The sequence below is a fragment of the Coturnix japonica genome, chromosome 11 (assembly GCF_054131305.1).
Source record: "Coturnix japonica strain WE chromosome 11, WE-NBRP24, whole genome shotgun sequence".
NCBI lineage: Eukaryota > Metazoa > Chordata > Aves > Galliformes > Phasianidae > Coturnix > Coturnix japonica.
This window is the reverse complement of record NC_140673.1, coordinates 26,791,948-26,806,643: the sequence shown is the minus strand read 5'-3', so window position 1 is coordinate 26,806,643 and position 14,696 is coordinate 26,791,948. Positions and strand designations below refer to the sequence as shown.

Below are 14,696 nucleotides of genomic sequence, written 5' to 3'. Positions count from 1 at the left end.
CTGTCCAGGCTGCTGTCAGTGTTGCAGTTGGCTGCTGTTAGAGCTGAGCTCATTCCCAGTGCTGTGGCCTCCATCTCTCCGCCTGCCTCCCAGCACAGCGGCACAAGGCGAGGGGTGTCCCCAGCCCCAAAAAGGGGCACAGTGAGAGCAGAGCACCTCACTCCGACCTCGGTGCTGTTAATTCCATTCCAGGGCAGCTGGCAGCCGTGCCTTGGCTCAGCTCCTCGGGCCTCCGCAGGCAGCAGCTGGGTGCTGGGAAAGGCAACAATCTGAGTTCCAAGCACAGGCATCCACAAGTGCCTCACCCCAGAAACACCGCAGCTCCGTGCTGAGCACGCAGGAACTGCCCAGCAGCAGGTGGGATGCTGCTGCTGGAATTCAGTATCTAATACATTTGGGGGGATGAGCTTCTCAGCGCAGATGATTTTTTTTTTGCTGCAGGGGAAGGCATTGAGGCTGGGAGCTCCGGGCAGCGTGGGCTGAAGGCAGCAGAGATGGAACAGTTTGTCAATTGCTCCATCTAGTGAGAGTTCAGCAGAAAATGCCACGGGCCAGCCGGGCTCAGCACACACAGTGGATGCAGGCGGCTTTCCCAGCGGCTTCAGGGCAGATGTGTCACCTCCTGCCGCCTCCTGGCAGAGGAGCAGCAGCCGGGAATGGGGAGAGGCGGGATGGGATCGGGAACAGCAAGCAAAACCACAGCGGATTTCTTAAAGCTTCAAAATGCTGATAGGGGATATTGGCTGGAGGGCAGATGTTTCTGTTTAAGAACCCGCAGTCACTCTGTGAGTAAGGGAAGTACAACAAAGTACAACAAACGATGCAAAGGCTGCAGAGGTGAAATTCCATTTCCAAACGTGCACCCACACAACTGAGCTGCACAGCGGGGACCCACAGCTCAGGGCTCGTCCTGCACAGCCAGTGCTGGACACACCACCAGCAGCAGCCGTGCGCAGGGTGAAGGACCAATGAAGGGGAAGCGGCCACTTGCATCCAAAGCACGTTTTTCAGAAGCAGAAATCTTTGCTTTGGTTTTTACCTCCTCCTGGTGGCAGCTTGCTGGTGAGGCAATGCAGTACTGCAGCCGTGCGTTGTTCCTTAGGGCAAGATGGAGAGTAGAAGGAACGCTCAGCATGTGTGCATTCAGCCCGGGGCATCCCAGCTGGGCAGAATAACCCCGTGTCAATGTATCTTCCATCGGTCCCATTACTCTGATGAGGATGTAACTCTTAATGTTACCAGAGCAGTTCCAGCAGAGGCACCAAGGATGCAGGGAGTTCATGCTGCTTTCCTTGCTGTGCTTTACCACATGTGCCAATGGAGCAGAGCCTCTGGGTCTCGTTGGGAGAAGGATGAAGGCATCAAGGATGAGATCCTCCTCCCTTTCCAGCCTGGGATGCTGCAGAACACTGGGATCTCTGACTTGCTGCCATCCTGAGGTGCAGGTATCACAGGAATACGTCCATTAGAGAACAAAGCGCCCATTGCTGCCGAGATGAAAAACAATGGCTGTGACGATGCTTAACCAGAATGTAAATACAGCTAAATTATGGATATGGAAGTGCGAGACCGTGGAGAAAGATGATAATGGAATTATATATCAATGCTCAGCACAACTGTAAAAACTAATGTTTTATACATGTGTAATGTTAAATTAATTCATTCCAGTTCTTTCAGGCGAAGGTACATTAACTGCTCCATCTCAGCATTATCGTATTACCTCAATGGGCTCTGTGTAAGTCAGACTTCCAGGGTGGTAATTGCCATTTGATTAACTACAGGGAATTTAGAGGCATTGCAGCTATTCCACTCACAGCGGTGCCATTTGCCACAGTCCCACTGCAGCAGGCTGACCCTCGCAGCCATGAGGATGATGCTGGGATGGCTCCACTTTGTGGCACGCAGTGAACTCACATGGCGAGGATGACAGAACCTCAGTGTAAATAGAGGCACAGCTTCCACCTCGCAGAATTAGCCTAGAAATACAACCAGCCCTACGATGGCTCCTGGTGATGTTGAGGTTGTCCTCGATGAAGGAGGGAATGTGTCCCTTCTGACAACCAGGGCAGGAGAGCCCATTCCAGCGGCACCATGAGTTCAAAACGTCTGGTCACAACACTGGTTGCTTTGCACCTTCCTCTTAATCCTCTTATTACCTCCCTGGCTTTGCTGCCTGCATGCCCCTTGTGAGCAACCTCTCTGTGGCCGTTCCCAACTCAGAGCCCTTCCCATGCAGGAGCCGTCCTGGTGAGTGGCTGTAGCACATCCCTGTGACCGCAGTCATCCTGTGCCTGGCCCTTGGTTGCTACTGTAGCTTTTGCTCCCTCACAAAGGCAATAACGAGCCCTGCTTGGAACTGAAAACAAAGATATCTCATGCAATAAACTGTAGCGATGAAAAAAAGAAAAAAAGCACAACAAAATAAAATGCACAGCTACTTAAGTAACCGAGCTTTATTTAGAATCTTTGAAGTCATAAAATGTCTCATTTTACTGATATATGTAAACATACAATCAGGAGGTTTAATTGCTTTTCCCTTGCACAGAAATAAAGTTTTAAATAAACCAGAACACCTCGACCCAGACAAGCGTAATGCAGATTTAATTACCTAACTTGGTCCTGTACACAGAGCACACGCTCCTCCGCATGGTCACTGGTTTATCAATTAGTTGCAATATGATTTTTGGCAGTAATATATTCAAGACACAAAGTGCAGATTACAAGAAGCAGAAAATGTTATCTCATTCAGAGTAATGAGAAGTGCAAAATATCTCAGCCCATAAATTCTATTCTTTATGCGTATGAACAGTATGTGCATAACAGGCTAATAAATAGCCACGTAAAACTTCATCGATTAAATGCAGCAACTTCTTAGAGTAGGAATGCAATGTCTGAAAAAACCCAAACCAACCAGAGGAACCATTACATGTTCTTCATAAGTCCTACGCAGTATTTCTGAAGGTACCTCCCCACAGCTCACCTACCTGCATTGAACTTCCACGTGCCCTGGATACCTGTGCAGCCAAAGGCAGGTTGTTACACACATCTGGATACAGCTTTGTGTCTACAGCCAAGGTCCCACTAAGCCTTCACTTGGCAAACCAGTGAGAATCCATCTGAAATGTGAAGTCTCTTGCAGGCACTACAAACAGAACACCCACCCTGAGTCCCAGCCGGCTAAATGCACTTTGTGATTGCCTACAGTCAAAGAAAACTTCTACATGAACTAAAGAAAATCTTTTCAATGCAAGCTCATTGCAAGCAACCCCTGCTTGCTCCTTTTGGTCTGTGCTCCTCTACCTAACATGGGGGAATACCCACCCCAGCTAAAACACACACACAACAGTACTTCTACTTGTGCTACTTGGCCATTGCATTACACGTTTTCATTACTCTTTCCATTTATTTCTAGGGATTTTTCACATCAGATGAGCAGTTTTCACACACACACACACACACACACTCTGACCCTTCTCATTTTTCCCCTGCTATATCATCACTATAAATTACACAAAACAGCCCAAATGAGACTGGGCTGCTTCCTTCCAAACCCTACTGTTCCTCTAGATAGGCAGATTAAAGCACAACGACTTGCACTGCCATTAATCTGCCTGCCAAATTCATTTGCTAAATCACTGAGGCCACGGTTGTACCATCGCTGCAGGAATGGCTGCGATGCGTAACCGAGTCACTGCTGCTTGGCTGAACGTGGCTGCATCCCACCTCCACTGCACAGGACAGCTGAGCTCATGCCAGAGAGCTCAAGGGCTGCGGCTGCACCCTGTGGCTGGGAACTCCTGCAGTGTGTTGTACCCTGGGGAAGCAGGAGGCAGCAGCCCCATGGAGAGCATCACTGCGACCTCTCACAGCCGCTTCCTGCAGCATCAGCTCCACACCGCCTGGTGGTGGCGGGCATCCCATAAAACTGAGCCCCAGAGCTCCCGAGAGCCACCCTCCTTATCCATGAAAGCCTCTTTCAGCACTACCCAACCCTGGGGGGACTCCTGGAAATGAGGAACGGTGAGCTGGTTTGGATTAACTTCACCTGGCCTCCAAGACAGCGTGCGGAGGGACAGCCATCACTACCAGGATTACAGGATCACATTGCCGAAGCAAACTTTAGTCTTCATTAAAGTTTCAGGACGAACAGTTATGCTGCCACTTGGCACAACAACCGCTGCCTTTGTATGCAACACGCCCAGCATGTATCAGCACGTTTTTGCTTTAAAAATATAAGCAGAACAGAACGAGATGTGTTGTTGTTCATGCTGCCTCAATATCTGAAAAGGCTCAAACGTTTCAAAGCCTGAAAAAATAAATTTATCTCTCCCCTCGTTTATTTTTCACGCTAAAGGCTGCAAATTGACACATCACAGTAATTACCTCTGACTAACTTCCATAGACCTACCCAAAGAGATAAACATGAGAAGTTCACATTTGACTATCAGACTTACTGTGCTGAACACAAATAATTTCCCAGAGGAGAATTTGATATTTCATCATTTGGAACAGTGGTAATTTAATTACATTGCTAATGTTTTCTGGCATACTTGAAAGGACAATTAGCATAAGTAAATCATGAGTGAGATGACAAGTCACTCAGCATTTATTTCTGCTCATCAGATGAGATTGGCTGATGATCTAAATTCTCCTTTGTGTGTGAACAGAGCCCAGGTTCAGCCATCGCATCTGGGGTTCAGACTAGTGGAGGTAAACTGACGTGTAAATAAAGTGAAACGGATCTTATTCTCCAAAGCCCGTTAATCAAAGTTGTCCAGAGAAAACTCAAAAGCCACCAGAAGTAGGGGAGGGCAGGGAGAAAGGCTGATCAGTGTGGAAGGTTAAACGAAGCTGGAGACGCACACTGCCCATCCTGGCAATGGGGTGAACGCTGATTAATTGTTGCCAGAGTTTGCTTTGCATCCGGCTCAGAGCTGAGCAGTATTATTATAGCTCTACCGATGCTCTAAAATAATTGCATTTATCTCTGTGAGTGCAAGGACATTCATGATAACACCGATAATGTCACAGTTCCTTTCTGGCGCTTCAGAATAGCTACAGCTTGCTCATGGGTAACACCTTCCAAAGCTTCCCCATTAACCGCTAAAATCTGATCGCCGCGCTTCAGTCTGCCATCGTCCGCAGCTGCTCCCTGCAAATGGCAAAAGGAAACGTTATTGGCTGGTAGCACGGAGCCCTCCTGTCTCTGTAATGCTGATGGATGAAATGAGGAGGGATGCAGCACTGGAAACCCCACCGCGACCAAGTGGGGGATGTGGAAAAGGAGGGAGCGTTTACACAGGGCCAAAATCTGCAGTGTTTGAAGCGTTGCCCTCTGCTGCTTAACCAGCCCTGCAGGTCTGGGGCAGCATGGGCAGGTAACACACCTCCAGGAAAAGGAGAATCAGCCCCTTCCCTGAGAACAGGGGAGAGTAACAACTGGTCCTGTGCTTTTATCACACAGAGACTTGTGAAAGCAATATGTACATGGCTCTGCCCCTAGTACTGAGAAATGGGTTAAAATGTGGGAAGGGAGAAACAGAGCTCAGAGAGAGCCCCCAGCTCTGGGATTAGGTTTAACTGAAGGCTCTGGGAAGCATCCACAGAGCTCTAGAAGTGGCTGTTCCCCTCCTGAGCTCCTGAACACGGCTCTTTTCCCTAAATCCAGAAGCCCTGCCCAGAGTTTAGCTCATGATGACCCCCTCTGCCTCCTGGCCCCATCAGTGGATCTTGGGAAGAAGTGAACTTCTTCCCAAGAAGAAGGTACTTGGGAACTTCTCAGCTGTGCTCACAGCTACAGATCTGTAAATCTTAGCACCTGTTTAAAGACAAGGTGATTTTTTTTATTTTTATTTTTTTTTCCATTTTCTATCACCTACCCTATTGGAAATGCAAGCAATTACAGCACAAACAACTTTCTGCAACTGACTTCCAAGTTCCTTTACGTTAACTCTCCCTAATCCCTACTGTCCCCCCCACTCCCCCTACCCTCATTTTCAGAACTATATCAGACATGACTCCAAGAAAAGATCTTGCTGGCACATGCAGAGAGCAGCCCCAGCTGCACAGTGCTGTGTTTGCTGGTTCCTCAGCATGGGACCCATGCCCTCCCCTGATGCTCAGGGCCAGGGACCAGCTGGGACAGCAAGCAAACAGCACAGGGAGAGCAGTACCCAGGGAGAGCATGAGCACGGAGCTGGAAGTGAGGGAGGATAACTAAAGCCAGGACTGATGTGGAAGCCAATTCATCAACAAGCCACATGGGGTGGCATTTCCTTCTTTCAGTGGCTTTTCTCATTGAGGTGGCCATCTGGGCACAGGGCTTTGCAACTGAAGCCTGGCCACACGGATATAGTATCTCTGCAACTGTCTCCAGTAGTGTACAGTGAGAAAAATGATGCCTCCGTGCTTCTGGGAAGACACTGAGATTTGCAGATATAAAATATTCATAAGGCAGCTTTAATGTATAAAAACAACTTTCCAAAGGACACAAAACAATTTTGCTGAGGTGAAGTGTCTTGTTTCAGCCATCAGTGCTGTGAAATATAAACCAAGAAGCCAGCTGTGCATTCTGGGTCTGCTCACATCCATGTACCTAATAGGCAGTTCATTTTCCTTTAGATCCCACGTAAGATTTGGCTTGGGTGACAGACATTTTAAAGATTATTAATAAAGAAAAAGGGAGAAAATAAAAACACACAAAGATACCTTGGCAAATATAGTCTTGACATAAATGGGCAGGTCTCCATGGGGACTTCCATACCCCCCCACAATACTAAATCCCAGTCCATCAGAGCCTTTCTCCAAAGTAATAATCTTAGGCTGAGGTGCTCTGAAAACACAATAAATATCACTTAGAATAACATGGTCTGTCTGTGGGGACTTCCTGCAGAAGGAACACTTACAGAGAGATTTATCTATCAAGACTTTCTCATGCAGTCACTAAGCACGATTCCTGTCCTGCTGCTGAAACACGCTCCTGGGCAGCCCAGAGCTCACAAGCTGTTCCACATCCTTCAGCTCCTCCCTTTGAAAATACTTCCTTATAAAGAGCTCAGCAAGAGCACTTCTCTCTGATGCAGGAGTGCTACTCCTCTAATCTGCAGTTACTTAAAGGAGAGTTTGCAGTCTTACAGGCCAAGCTGTCATCCTTCGTCCCAGTAAGTGGTCACTGCAACAGCTTCCTCACAGCGTAACTTTATTCTGTGACTTCACTGCAATGAATCTGTCAGGCAGCACACAGCCAGGAGCGCTTGTCTTTACAGTCTCAGCTCTGTCGTAAGCTATTTAGGCTGTTTCTAACAGCCTGCATCCCACCCACATCCCTGTACCTCGCAGCCCCAGCTATTCTAGAGCCTCTCACTCCGTGAGTGGAGGAAGAGCTTTGGTGGAACCTTGGCCATTCATTTCTATTTATCCACCTCAAGTCTGAAACAGGCATTTCTATACATATAGAGAGAATTATTCTGGACTAAAGCTGTTTGGTGTCTTCTGCCTAATTGAGACACAGCCCATGGTGACTCATATCTAGCAGCTTCCTTTGGACGCACACACCTACTTAATTCGAATTCATATTTCCAAATTCATATCTCCTTACTATTTTGATATGGAAAGAGAATACACATCCTTCTGTGAAAGGAGTGATTCTCCTTTGAGGGCAGCAATAAAAACAGTATCTCACACTGTAAGACTAGCGAATGCAGCATAAACAGCTCAACCTCTATGTTCATCCCTGAGACGGGGCAGCCACTTGCATCTCAGCATCTTAAAATAAATATAATGAATCAAAGAATGAAAATGAAGGACAGGATGAAGCTAAATGAATTTCTAAACGACAACCGGAGTGCTGTGAGCTGCCCTTAAAAGCACATGATGGAGAATGATGCACAGCCATGGAGGGCTGTCTCTAAGTTCTGTTACCATATAGAGGTGCTACAGGTAGGAAAAAATAAATGACTTTCCAGAATCGTAAAGCTGAAAAAATTCAAAAAACAAAGAAAGTCCTTGGAGGTGTTTTGTAAGATTAATCTGTTACCATGTTTGTTTTTAATACCTCTTCTCTTGGTCTGCTGATGACCAAGGGGGAAGCCAACAGACAAGGGCAGAACTATCACATCAGCATAACGCGTTAGGAAAGATAAGGCAAGTGTTTGGAAGTACATTTCATCCTTATTTAGACAATCAGTATTTGTTACCAGGTAAAGATGGACACAGATCTGTGATCAGATTGGAGAAGATCACAGCTACCATTTTAAAGGTGATGTAAATGAGAGAGAAAAGGAACGGGAAGAGGCCTCTTTCACCACCCTAGGCTTTTCCCTTGCATGGGGCATAGAAATATATCTGTTACACACACTAATACAAACTTACTCGGGATCTTCAGAAGCACGCTCAGAAGAAGAGTTGACATTACATCCTGCAGACATGCTCTCCAGTTGGGTAGCGATGGCACTGATGTTGGTATCAGCCACAACCTGAACAGGAGAAGGCAATGAAGTACTCTGTGTGCTCACTTCATGCTAAAACACTTAGATAATTACATGGAAAACAGCTAATATCAAATTTCAAACACAAGTCCTATACTCTCTAACTTCCTACTCCTTCAACATTTTCAAGTAATAGTGTTAAAAATGACTATTAATAACTAACCCATCTACCTGGGGGTCAAACACTGACTTTGCTCTGTAGCTTTCTATTGCATTTACAGAACTAGCATTCAGGTGCTGAGCACGATAGAAAACCAGCTGCAGATGTACCGAGAGCAGCGACCTGAACACTGAGGGCTGGGTTTTGCTGTTCATTGAGCTCAGCCCCACTGGGAAATAGCTTGCAGGACACAGGACCAATGGGACTCATGAGAGACAGCAAGAAGACCCATTCCAAATCTTTTTTTCCCCAACCTTTCACTGTAAGTTGATTTTCTATTCTTTGATTTTTTGGGAAAACATTTGAGGAAACCATTTAGAATCATTTGGGATTTTAAGTATCCACAGCTAGAAGGACAATTAGCTAAGGTCTGCCTGCAGCAGTTATCCCATAACTCCATCTCCATCTGACAATCTACGCGATACTCATCTCTGCTTGATGTCTATTGTACAGGAGCTTGGCTCATTGACAATGACAAATACCCACTAAGTTCCTGTACGTCCTCTAGCTATCTGCGGCCTTATTTTATCAAAATTAACACCTGCTTTTCCCATTCCTTGCTGGGATCAGAGCTAAAGGGAAACATACCTTTCTTAAACAACAACAAAAAAACGCATTTCATAAATCCATCGTTCTAAATGAATGCTCACAATTCCTCCCCGATACCGTTTCTGCCTTTCTAATCACTTGGAGCCTAGAGAGGGTGGCAGCGTTGTCTAGGAATAAAGCTTAGCACTTGTGCAAATTTCGCATCTCAGGTTCAGTGATGGGGTCCCACAGAGGCGGCGGCTGCACCTGGCTCAGGCAGCAGAGGCACTGAAGCTTTCCTTCCCGACGCAGTAGAGGAAAGAGTGCCAGCCAGTATTTGCCGTATTTCGTTGTTAAATAAAACAGGGTAAAATAAATCTATATTCAAAAAATCTTCAGTTGGCAGTAAGAACGTATCAGAGTTCAACAACCTTGTAAAAAAACAACTCCCCTTATCTCATTACTACACCTGCCGAAAAGAAATTAAATTAAACCAAAGCATCAAAACAGCCGGAAGGGATGATTGTTCCCCTGAGACCCTAATCTCCCATTTGCAAACAGCATTTGCAAACTCCTTTACCATCCTTCCCAGGACGTACCCATAATAAGCCTTTCCACACCACTGAACGCAATTATCTGACCTTTCAAAGCAGTTTGCCATGAAGTGGTCTAACCTGATAATAAATAGAATTACTTAATGACACATCAGTCACGATTATCACATTGATAGGATTATTCCATTTAGATTGTGCTCATCGAAAAGCCGCCCGGCAATTGAGAAGTACCTGCAGTTGGCACATGGTGCAAACACAGCATCCTACTTACAGCACGGCTGCTGCACTACTCTACTGCTGCTGCTAAAATACAGCCTCCCATCACTGATTTTTGACAGAGGAAAACAGACCCTATTCTATCAGAGAAAAGAACGGTATCATCTGTAAAAGTATTCAACACATTTTGAGCTAGACGGCAGAAATGTGGAAGAAAAACTGTCAGCTGACAAAAGCCAAGACGTTTCCAGAACAACCTCTTTGTTTATGCGAGCGAACAACTGACAGCGTGCTTCATCAGGAATATTTTTAAATACATGATGAGGTGGAATACGCTGTATTACAGCTTTCAAGATTAGCAATTTTGGGTTCCGCTGCAAGCTTTCATTTTCTATTCAGGGAATACTGTTGACATGAAAAGTGAAATTACTCAACGTTAGTAACAATATGATAACTATAATTTAACAGAAAATCCTCAGCTGGTGTATATCTGGGTAGTTCCTTTGACTTCAATGGAACTACACAAATACACCATCTGCTCTGGAACTGGCTCATCACTTACCAGGTCAGCAGTTCATGGACAGACAAAGAATAAGCAGTCTAAGTTTATTATCATTCCATTTTTCTTTCTTTGTTTGTTTTTTTTTCCTCCTCTCTCACATTTTTCTATATTTTTTTATAGCCACATTTATGCTGTAATGAAAGCAAGAAGCCTGCGACAATCCCTCAAGATGCGTTCAAACCCAACATGCTGCGATGATAAAATTACAGTAGATTCTACTCTTCAGCTTGTTTTCCAGTTGTTACAATAATTTGGCATTTTAAATTCTCCCTGGCACGTATTTCTCCAGTTTCTTTGCGTAAACATAAAACTACACTCAAGATGAACACGCTGGCAAGCAGCAATCAGAACCCAAGTGGCAGAACACAGCTTCCTTTCAGCAAGCAAATACGTGCAGCAGTGATAAACCCCTTCTTCTCCCTCAAGTGTTATTGTAGACTATATATAGAATATGTGTATAGAATCGTAGATAGTTTTAGATGGCACCATGTTAATGACGATGCTATCATTTTTGCTGATTGCTGTTAGCATCCTTTCTTCTCTCCCCTTCAAGAACAAGAAAACCAGCAATGCAGACAGTGTGGTCACAGTCCAGTAGCATGCATGCACACATAACAGACACAGTTTCTTGTTCTTAGCTAACTTCAAATTAAAAAAAAAACACAATAAAAACTTGGAAGCTTGTTGATTTACCACGTATAGCAACAAGTTATTCTGTTCTCTTTGTTACGCTTTTATATAACGGTGCTCACAGTCTGTACAAGTGGCAATAAAGAATTTTTTGAATGAAAATTATTTCTTGCTTTCATTCTGTGTAATTCCCATCAGCAAGCACCCTGCAATTCTGTGATGCCTTGTGCCAGTGATGCTGAGGGTGTTTTTTTTTTCCCCAAATGCCATTTATCTACCCTCATGCAGCTGCATGTTCCATTTATCACCATACCTGCAGGATAATGCTCCCATAAGCATTCTTTAGTAGATTAACAGCATCTGCATGAGACAGCCCATCCAAAGGTTGCCCATTAAGACTGACAATCCGATCTCCAACCTAAAAGTACAACAGTAATGGAAAATTACTAGCATTAAGGAAAATTAAAATTAAGAATGCTTAAAATTCCCCATGAACTTGGCACTGCACAGTCATGCTTCTCTCTTGCAGGATCGTTTCTGTGAGAATCCTACACTGCTAGCGATCATTTACCATTCATCAGAGGGAGCAAAACACAGAATTTGCTTTTAAATAACAATGAGATCAGAGAAACAAAGGTGGGCTGTATCCTACTGTTTCCATTTGCAAACAGACAGGGTAAGATGGACTGCTTTTCTCCCATCCAAAAAGGATTCATGGGTGTCGATACGTGAAGACAAGTTCGTGTTCTCATAGATTATGTAAGCACAAGATGAAAGCAGACACTTCTGGTATTAACCTAATTAACCAACATTATTTCTTCTCTTTATGCTGATCAGCTGATCCTGACCTTGACACTTAGTGCTATTATGTATTTCCATTAGAGACAGAGAACAAACATAGAAGTAGTCACAATAGTGAATCTCATGGGCCAAAGTTTTCCTGTTCATCTGCATAATAAATTCCTTTCAGTACTCCTTATTCCCTGAAACTCCCAAACTGATAAATGATCACTGTGGTCATTCCTAAAAATCCACATGAATCTGATGCAACTATTTTATGTTTGCAATTCTTTATAAGGCCCTTGGCATCAAACAAACAACCTCTAGTCTGGTTTCTGCCTTGTTTGAGCTCTAACTGAGGCCCAGCCTGCAGTCTCCAGAATGCCTGTGGTTTCTAGACAGCTTTCTGCTGCTTTCTCCCACTGCAGAGTTTCCAGTTTATTTCTTTTTGCTCAAACAGACTCAAAGACTACTTACAAATGTTCTTTTCCTTAATGTTTCTCTTGCACGTAAGCAATCACTGCAGTTGTCTCGAGTTGCAATAAAGTCAAAAGGGGAAGATGTGGGCAGGGCTTGTTAGTTTGTTTTAAAAAAGAGACAGGGGTAGTCTATGGCATAAACAGAAGTGCCTGAGGCTCCTTCTCTGAGAAAGACACACACAGAAGATGGAAAAGAAAGCACTGAGGGACACTTCTACTCACTCTGAGTCTTTGGGTCCGTGCTGCCACACCACTGGCCTGAATCATAGCAATGAAGATGGGAATATCTCCCAATGGACTCCCCTTCCCTCCTGCTATGCTGATACCAAGAGCATCATTTGGTCCCTAAAACAAAGCAAAAAAGCATTTGTGATTGGAGCCACTAAGAGAGGCCAACGTTTAGGGTACAGGAATAATAACCCATTTGATTTATGTGTCATGGTGAAAATAACAGATAGGTTTGACATGCACACGCACCCCCCCACACACAGGAATACATTCAAGAGCCTATTGCAAACATAAATAATGCAATTTTGCTTCTAAGGAACACTACAAAAATTAACAACTTCAGTCTAAGGTGTCAGCTTTTTGAATTGATAGAAAATAACTCACTGACCCTTGTTATCTCCACAGTCCTTGGGCCCGTATCTGCTCCTACTAATAAAGAAACAAACAATTAGCTCCTGTAATTAAGAGATAATATAATTAAGAGATAACGCTGTCAAGTGACAATGGTCCCTTGCTGCCTAGTCAGAGTTATCACCAAGCAGAAGCAGAGCCTTCCTGTGCCAAATCAGGCAGCACTGCTCACTTGAGGAGGACGGGATTTCTGCTTCACCCAGAGATGAATACGGATGCAATCACTCCGCCTGACGGGTGCTGCTGTGATGCTCTTTGTAGCACAGCCACTGCTTACTACAGTCCATTGAATAGCACCACTCTGCCGGCCCCAAGAAAAGCCCTATTGTGCATTTCACTCAATTAAAGATTGCCTTATTATTCATAAATCACGGTGTCTCCACCACAAAGGGTAGGACACACAGACTGTGGAGGTTCCATTGATTTCCTGTTCTAATTTGTGCTGTATTAGTAAATAATAGACAGCCAGGAAGTCTGGCTGGCATATATCTAGCCACAGGACATTTAGAAGTACTCAAAACATTCAGGGGGAAAAAATTAAATAAAAAAGAGAAAGAAGAAAAAAAAGATGCTGAAAGGAATCATTTGAACTGGGACTAAACAGCCTAAAAGCTTATGGTGTAGTTCTAGGCTCTGCTATAATAATCCCTGATTGTACCAGCTTTAATTAAACTACCTTAAGAACCTTTTAGGAGGCAGGCAGCATTAGCCTCTTTCAGAAGTTAACGATTCCCATTAACATACAGCAGCATTTCCTACCGCTGCGCACACTGCTTGTGCTGATACCTGCTATGAGCACACAGGATGAGTGCACAAGGTCTGGCACTGCAGCCCCAGAAATGCTGCATCAGGGCATGCACACGTGGGCCCTTCCAAAACACATCAGGATGGCTGCCCCAAAAGCCAGACACTCCTTCTTGAGTGCATGTGAACGGCAAGAAAAAACGACTTCTGCCCACGGTCAGGCACAAACACAGGTTGTTATGGGTCTCTGACATGGGTCAGAGCACACAAATGCACAGTTCCTCGTCAAGTTGCTGCAGGTTGCAGATTCAGCACATGCTAAATGTGTGAACTGCAATCTGGGCATTGTGACTTTCTCATTACAAAACACCCTTTTATGCGCTCAAGAGCAACAAAGATATAAATGAAGTGGTGGCAGCTTTATTCCCTGAGAAAACTTGTTCTAATACAAGAACCTTGCCTGTGCTAAGCCTCCAACAAGGGCGCCGGGGAATAGCGGGGCGCAGGAATCCTGCATTTAAAATAGAGGAGCCATTACTCTTCTACTAGATGTAAAAATAATGCCATGTGCTGGAAAGTGTTACAGGTCTTAAAACATCAGTGGTATGTCTTTGGGGAGGTTGCACAGGAAAATCAGACTCAGGTATTCAATGCTGCTATTAAACCAGCACAAAAATAAAGGAGCTGTGCAAGAAACAAGCAACGAATCTGTCCAGCTCATACCTGAGTTTCTCTGAGACACATCTGCTGAAGATCTTCTTGTGCTGACAAAGTTCTGCAAGGTAGAGAGGACCGGAGCGAGCGCGGGGTGGAAGTGGCTGTGGGTGCTCTGTTGGTTCACCTGAAATTAAACACAAATCAGAAATTGAGAGTCAAACCCAAACATTAAATACCAGCCAGCTCCTGCAACATACGGCT

At 44.8% G+C, this 14,696-nt stretch overlaps 1 protein-coding gene across 15 annotated transcripts in view; it reads right to left on the bottom strand.

Annotated features, from left to right (window-relative positions):
- Positions 1-2,435: 2,435 nt before the first annotated feature.
- Positions 2,436-14,696, bottom strand: part of PATJ (PATJ crumbs cell polarity complex component) — a 137,257-nt gene continuing 124,996 nt past the window's right edge. For 10 of the 15 annotated variants that reach the window (XM_015870721.2, XM_085511639.1, XM_015870718.2 and 7 more), the window contains 7 exons: positions 14,502-14,619; positions 13,012-13,052; positions 12,618-12,740; positions 11,450-11,554; positions 8,371-8,474; positions 6,709-6,832; positions 2,436-5,152 (listed from right to left, as the gene is read on the bottom strand). In XM_015870721.2, coding sequence (XP_015726207.2) covers positions 5,006-5,152; positions 6,709-6,832; positions 8,371-8,474; positions 11,450-11,554; positions 12,618-12,740; positions 13,012-13,052; positions 14,502-14,619 — 762 coding nt within the window. In that variant the 3' untranslated portion in view covers positions 2,436-5,005. The remainder of the gene's footprint in view (positions 5,153-6,708; positions 6,833-8,370; positions 8,475-11,449; positions 11,555-12,617; positions 12,741-13,011; positions 13,053-14,501; positions 14,620-14,696) is intronic. The other 5 variants (XM_015870722.2, XM_085511643.1, XM_085511644.1 and 2 more) reach the window with 4 other exon arrangements.